This window comes from Myotis davidii, unplaced genomic scaffold (genome assembly GCF_000327345.1).
Source record: "Myotis davidii unplaced genomic scaffold, ASM32734v1 scaffold228, whole genome shotgun sequence".
Lineage (NCBI taxonomy): Eukaryota > Metazoa > Chordata > Mammalia > Chiroptera > Vespertilionidae > Myotis > Myotis davidii.
The window spans coordinates 210801-218217 of record NW_006300104.1 but is presented as its reverse complement, the minus strand read 5'-3'; the positions used below and the strand labels follow the sequence as shown (position 1 = coordinate 218217).

The 7417-nt window shown below is 44.4% G+C and overlaps 1 protein-coding gene across 1 annotated transcript in view; it reads left to right on the top strand.

Annotated features, from left to right (window-relative positions):
- The window catches only part of PCSK5 (proprotein convertase subtilisin/kexin type 5), a 416138-nt gene that overhangs the window by 239051 nt on the left and 169670 nt on the right, over positions 1-7417 (top strand). Inside the window, exons 11-12 of the mRNA XM_006776508.2 lie at positions 2011-2128; positions 3961-4149. Of these exons, the coding sequence (XP_006776571.2) occupies positions 2011-2128; positions 3961-4149 (307 nt within the window). The remainder of the gene's footprint in view (positions 1-2010; positions 2129-3960; positions 4150-7417) is intronic.

Below are 7417 nucleotides of genomic sequence, written 5' to 3'. Positions count from 1 at the left end.
TGTTTGAGGCAGCTCTGCCTCTGTATCTATTAAGAAATAGAGCAATAATTCTTAATCCTCGAACAATTTTCTTTTTTTATATATAAGGTATAATATCTTTTTCCTCCAATATGTATATGTTCTGCTAAATCCCATGAAACATATAAAGAAATATAAGGCCCAGTTCCTGCCATCAAGTAGTTTATAATACAGTTGGGGTAAAAATACATATGCTGGCAGAGTTAATTATCAATTCAATTGTTGGCACGGATAAAATGTGCAGTGCATAGTACAGTGCCTGGCACATAGAAGGCACTCAAGAAATGATAGATGGATAGGTGGGTGGGTAGACAGACGAATGGATGGATGGATGAGTGAGCAGATGGATGGGTGGGTGGGTGGATGGTTGAGTAAATGACTGGGCAGAAGGGCAGATGGATTGACAAAGTAATTAGAGGTACAGCACTATAAAGGCGAGAAGCTCACTGATCACAGATGATTGAATTTCAGTAACCATTGATTTTTATAGCCTAGAGATTATTTCAAGAAAGAGAAGATAGACTAGCTGGGCCTTCAGGAACTTGTAAGCGTAGAGTTTAACTCTTCACCTAGAGTAGTGAAGGAATTCCAGGCCCAGGGCCCAGCATGAGCAAAGGTGGTAAGACAGAATGAGCACGATATGACTGGGACTATCAGATCTCCAGAACAGGAATGACTTTTCTAAAGCAAAAAAAAAAGGAGTTTATTTTGAAAATTGAATGGGATTACAACATAGAACATCTGGAATTTTAAGCTGAAGTATTTAAATAATCCATAAGCCTGGGCAGCTTTAGAAATATTTGCATAAAGTAATTAATGTTATAAGGATAGTGTTTTAGGCAACAAATTTGGTAGAAGTATGACTTTGTGTTAAATATAAAGATACGAGACAGTTTAATACATGATGAATATTTGAAGTATTCAACTGGGATTTTAAAGTATTTTCAGAAAGAACTGCACAAGTTGATCTTGCTGTATTATCATTAAAATATGCCTGTATGCAATTGAAGTTTCTAAGACAGTTCTGTCAAATTCAGCTTTAGACCAATAAGTATTCTCATTGAGAACTAAAAGATTACAACATGTGAGGATACAAAGCTGGCATGAAAGTTAGAGGCCTCCAAATGTTTCATGAATAATGTTTAATAAATTTTTCATATCCTAGAGGAAATGTAATAATTTATGTCTTCTGGAATATTCAACCTAACTTCTAGGCATGTCTGAAAATTGGCATTTCTTGAATGTAAGTTCTCATTGCACTAGAAGTTGTATACATTGTCACTTCTCCTTAATCCTATTACTTTATCTTATAAAATTGATGATATCATCATATGAATACAAGTGGTCTTTGAGTGAACATGTGGGTTAGGATCCAGCTCAACCACTGAATTGTTGGGCAATCCCAGCCAAGTTTCTCTCTGGTCCTCAATTTTCTCATTCATGAACGATGATAATAATCACATTAACATCTTGATTGTTAGGAGGCTTAAATGTAAAAATATGCACTTGTGCCTGCCATGTAAAAACAACTCATGAATGATAGTCATGTTATTAGTAATGATAATGTTATACACATTCATTTTCTTGTTGTGATTGTTTACTTGTCTTGTTTTATTTGTTTTAAATCATTGCTATAAAGAAAGCTAGGATCCCTTAGGGCAGGGGTGGGCAAACTTTTTGACTCAAGGGCCACAATGGATTCTTAAACTGGAGCGGAGGGCGGGAACAAAAGCATGGATGGAGTGTTTGTGTGAACTAATATAAATTCAAAGTAAACATCATTACATAAAAGGGTACGGTCTTTTTTTTTTTTTTTTTTTTTTTTTAGTTTTATTCATTTCAAACAGGCCGGATCCAGCCCGCGGGCTGTAGTTTGCCCACGGCTGCCTTAGGGGGATGTGTATTCTCCGCTGAATGAAATTATAGCTCAACATGTATAGCACAGGTTGCTCATAACCACAGTAAAGCTGACCAGCTTCTTGCCTTTTGTAGTGAGCCATCTCTATGGATTTGGACTGATGGATGCAGAAGCCATGGTGATGGAGGCGGAGAAGTGGACCACTGTTCCTCAGCAGCACGTGTGTGTAGAGAGCACAGACCGACAAATCAAGTAAGGCTTGCCGCAAGTACATAGCACATCAATGTCTCAAAAGAGTGCAGGCCAGGGCAAGTGCTCAGGATAGCCCTGCGTTACACATGGAAGCTAAAACCCTGTGTAGATTTTTCTAATGTAGTTACAAACTCTAATAGAATGTCTGGGATGCGAAGCTGTTAAATCCACAAAGTAGAACCCAAGTATCATTAAAAGAAAAGCATCTCTTAAAAGGTGATGGGGGGGGGGGGGGCTTGATGGGCATTCTTAAGATTTCTACTCTATCTCGCCCCAACAGTGCAGTGCTGTGTTTTATAAACCTCACTGCCATACATGTTATAAGTATTCTTCGTAAGTGAATGTACTCCAAGAAACTGAATAGCATGTTCTGGAAACTTAACTCCATACCATGTAGTTCTCCAGAGTGGGGGAAATGCACAGTAAATGAGATTGCAGTTTACTGAGAGATCCCAGGGCCCGTTCCCAGGTTTCAGCTGCACAAACGTGAAGACTGTGCTGACAAGGTTGACCTAGCGAGAATGTGAAGTCTCTCCTAGGTGCTGAATCCACAGAACAGGATACATCTTCATGATTTTATTCGTATTTTGCTTTTGGCTTTCTTTTTTAGAGAGTTGGCTCTCATAAAAATATTTATGGACTTTGTTTATGATAAAACTAGAGCTATTGTAATTCTTGAGAAAATTTGTCAGGAAGCAGAAATAAATGAAGTAAATGGGGTTTTTCCCCCATATTCATCTGTGGCATAGAATAACAGAAAAAAGATAAAGGAGTGGAAAGTGAACCAGTATTTATGGAACACTTATTAAGGGCCATGCCAAGTGCTAGAAACTTCATGTGTGTTTTCTTATTAAAAAGTTTGTAAACATTTGGGTATTACTCCCATTTGACAAATGAGGAAGCGAGATCAGTGGGAATATTTGTTTATACATTCACAAATTTATTTACCAGTTCGGCAACTATTTTTCTTGCACTTACTGAATAGCAAGCACTGAGCTAGATATTAAGGGGAATGAGGAGTGCTTCCTTCCCTTTGAAGTTTACAGTCTTGTGGGAGTCAAGTCAAAAAAATATAAGTAAATAATTCTAAGTTACAATAAGTGAATGTTGGGCATACAAAGGTTAGAAAATAAGAGGTGGGGACATATTTTTCCTGTGGTTCAATGACATTTCAGGGTGAAATTTAAGCTTTGGCCATGAAGAGTCAGCCATAGGAACAGCAGAGGGTGTGGGGAGGGGGCCCTGAGTTGGAAAACTATCCCAGAACTTGAACTGAGGCCAGTTAATGGCACAGAAAGAAGCTAGTGAAGAAGACAGGAACCTGTGGACAAGAGGAAGTGTGTACCCCTGGGTTATAGAGTAAAGAAATGGTAGACCAGGGTCAAATCCCACAGTCATGCTAATCCCCAAGCTTTCACTGGACCATGGTACTCTATGGCAGTGGCTCTCAAAGTGTATTCCATAGACCAGCAACTTCCCTATCACCTGGGGACTTGTTAGAAATGCTAATTCTTGGGATCTACCCCAGCCTTACTGAATCAGACACTGGGGCCAGGGCCCAGCAATCTGTGTTTTATAAGCTGAGATTCTTACGTTGGAAAAGCACTACCTGTGTGAAGGTAAAAGGCCCTCAATCCCCCCTTTCCACTCAAGTGCATCTTTCCCACTGTCTAAAGTGTTACTCCTTTCAGTGACCCAACCATTTGGTGATAGCCCTGTGTCCTTGAGTGTCCAGCGACCAGCTGCTTGTATTACATTGTGTGATGTTATTCGAGGCCTGCAGGCTCTCTTCGCCAGGGCCCTCACTCAAACCCCCTCTCTCTCTGTTGCAGGACAATTCGCCCCAACAGTGCCGTGCGCTCCATCTACAAAGCGTCGGGCTGCTCGGATAACCCCAACCACCATGTCAACTACCTGGAGCATGTAGTTGTGCGCATAACCATCACCCATCCCAGGAGGGGTGACCTGGCCATCTACCTGACCTCACCCTCAGGAACCAGGTCCCAGCTTTTGGCCAACAGGTACCATGATAACCTCTGCCCACCCAAGTGTGAGTCACACTGACACTCGGCTGTTCTTTAGGGAAGAAAGGGCAGCTGCTCTCTATTTACTACCTAAGATCTAAGGGGCACACATATGTCATGATGGACGGTCACAGTCCTCACTGTCATACATAATTAGAGAGTGTGAAGCTGCAAAGAACAGTCGCACATATAATCGTTGGGGAATATGAAAGGGATGCTGCAGAAAAATGGAAGGCCACCTGTTGTTCCTTATCCCAAAATGACATATAGAGCCCTACCTCCTTAGGCCTCTGAGATTCTTGCCCTGTCCTTAAACGTCCGCTGGCATTTGGCACAGATTAGCTAACTTCTCTTGCCCAAGCATTTTCTGAAGTTCAAGGAAATTCTATTTGTTTTAAGAAGGGTACTGGCAAATTTCCCCCCACAAACAGTCAATTAGTAAATGTTTTGAGCTTTGCAGGCCATGTTTCTGTTATAGCTACTCAATGTTGCCATTAGAGTGCAAAAGCCACTGTAGATGATATAAATGGATGGGCATGGCTGTGGTCCAGTAAAACTCTATTTACAGAACAGGCAGAGGGCAGATGTGGCTTGAGGAAGCTGTGTAGCTGACTGACCCCTATTTTAAAGGCTAGCCCTTTAGTCTTTATTGCCCAAAGGGCACTCTTCTTAGCCTTGTCACTTCTCCCCACTGTCTGTGCCAAGATCCTGATAAAAGGCCAGAATGTTCTAGCCCAAGCTTTCTTTGCCCCACTGGCTTTTTGAGTGGTTGGGAGCATGGGGAGGGAAGGAGGGGGTGCTTGTCAACAGGTGGGACCAGATGGGAAAATATCAGGTTGTCCTATACACCTCATTCCCATTATGGTTGTAAAGTACAAACCATAACACAAGCAGAAAGGAGCCTAAAAGAGTCTTTCATTTTATATTTTTCTCCAAGAGGAATATTTAATGGGAGCAAAAACCTCACCATCAATGGCACATAGAGTCCACATGAAAGCCAACCTGGTATGTAGTACACGTGCCAGGGGACCCTGGCAGGCGGGTCTTTGTTAGCAGACTTGACAACAAGCCGGAGGAGGTGAGAGGCCAGGAGCCAGTGCAGGCCTGCAGACCCGAAGTGAGCCTGGGCAGGTGCCAGTTGCTTTTCAGAATCCCCAAATTCTATCTGCAATGGGACAGGGAGAAAAAGGGAGAGCAATAAGTAGCGCTTCCAGGTGACTGGGAGTATGGATTCCTAAATCTTCAATTGCATTTTCTCTCCGCACTTGAAAGACTTGCCGTGTTCTTTAAAACCTGGCAGCTCCCGTTCCGGCATGGGGACGTCTGGGCGTAGGGCTTTATGAAGCGCCACTTAGCCAGAATCAGCGTGTGTGCGTGCAAAGAACAGCATGGCGCTGGGTCCTCCCCACTCCGTAGACGGGCCTCCGCTGTCGCCTGCCAGGCCATTGCACGTACCTGCCTGATGCTTCTTTTCAGCAAGCGAGGCCTTCAGCTGCACAATGACATGATTAATGGAGGTCACACTAGCCTTCATTACCGAAGCCAGAGAAGAGCCTTTTCTCTGTTGTTTCTTTTCTGTCTTCACCATTGTTCATCTGCATGGAACCTGAAAGAGATTCCAGGTGAAACATTGTGAAGTGCACACACGGGCAGCTCTTCGGCCTCGAGCCCCTCTATCGTGGAAAAACAGGCCTTCGCAGTTGCTGTGTGCTTGGAAAGCTCAGCCTCCTCCGCCGTGCTGGGCTCTTCCTGCACATTCTGGTATTTTGTGTTGGCTTCCCCCAAAATGACTTCAGTGAGGAAACTTGTGAGCAGAGGAGCTGTGGGTTCCGCTCGTCACAGGCATTTGGTGGATGACGAGGCCCCTGGCGTCAGTCGCACCTGCATTCTTGAACCACGGACATCTGCTTTGCTCTTTGCAAAGTGCTGAACCCAGGATCGCTGCCTGACTTGTGTCAGAGCAAAAGAAACATGCATTTCAGGCGCTCAGCGACTGGCGATCCCGAGGTTTCCCTCAGTTTCCCCAATCAAGGGCTCCCAAGAATGAGATTTACACCCAGAGTGGGGCTTCTGGGTCTGGAGCATTTTCTTAACCACTGCTCTTTTGGACATTTTCCATCTCAGGAAAACAAATAGCCCCCCAAAGAGGTACACAGTCTAGACTGGACAAGGGGCTGACGGCACCGAGAGATGTAAAGGATGTTATGAATTCATTTGTCCACAGCTCCCCCAAAACACTGCTCTGAGCGGCTGACTCCTTAAATGTAAAACAGCTGCCCCAGGTCCCAAAACCACACGTGGCCACGTTCCAGGGCCTGGCTCCCCTGTCCCTGCTGTGCTTGACACTGGTAGCATCCCTCCTACCGAGGCGGCTCCGGGAAAGACGGTTTCTCTTGGCATTTCCTCCTCCTGGCATATTCTGAAGCTTAAATTTTATGAGAGGAAATCTCTACTCAAAACCACTCTGTCTCACTGCCTAGTGGCAAGGAATCCTTGTGTCCTGTCACCTTGGCCCTGTTTCAAAACACATTCCCAGGACTGGGAGCTGATGGCAAGAAGCACAGAAAAGGGTAGGGAGGCGGGGGGAGGCCTACTTGCCTCCTGGTCTCCTCGTTGGTCTGCGGGACAAAACACTTCACCTCAAGGAAAAGGTGACTAGGTTGGGTTTTAGAAGGACTTTGTGTATCAAAGATTATTAATGAGAGCGATAAATTGTTCCCCTGCTGGCACATCTTTCCTTCAGGGAAGTCAAGATTTCTGAAGATCACATACAGCAGAGAACACTGTGCAATTAAGATAGGATTCTGAAAGGTTTTAAATACAGTTTCCCTAGTGGAGGTGAGGGGGCATTTGAGGTGAAGAGGAAGAGCTGTGGCCAAGAGTCACTCCCATCAGGTCCCTCCTGCTCCTCCGGGAGGTGCAGCTCCTCACAGGGACTGTGGATTGGCTGTTGCAAAAAGGGAGGGTGCTGAGAGCGAGCCCACATCCCCTTTCTGAGGCAAAACTAGACACAGACACGTGGACATGCCGCTCCCTTCTTCCCTGGGACTGTTCTCCTTGTCAGTGTTGACAAAATAGGGATTATAGTCTTGGGCCCTGAAAATATTATCCCTAAAGGTAAATTTCCAAAGGGAATAAAGTCCTCCTTTTCCTAGACTTTTCTGTGAGGCATTTCTTCAGCGGATCCTGTGTTTGCTCTCCGCACAGCAAGTCCTGGGGAATCAATTTTCCACCGTTGCTGAGCACATTAGGTCTGCGTGGGCCG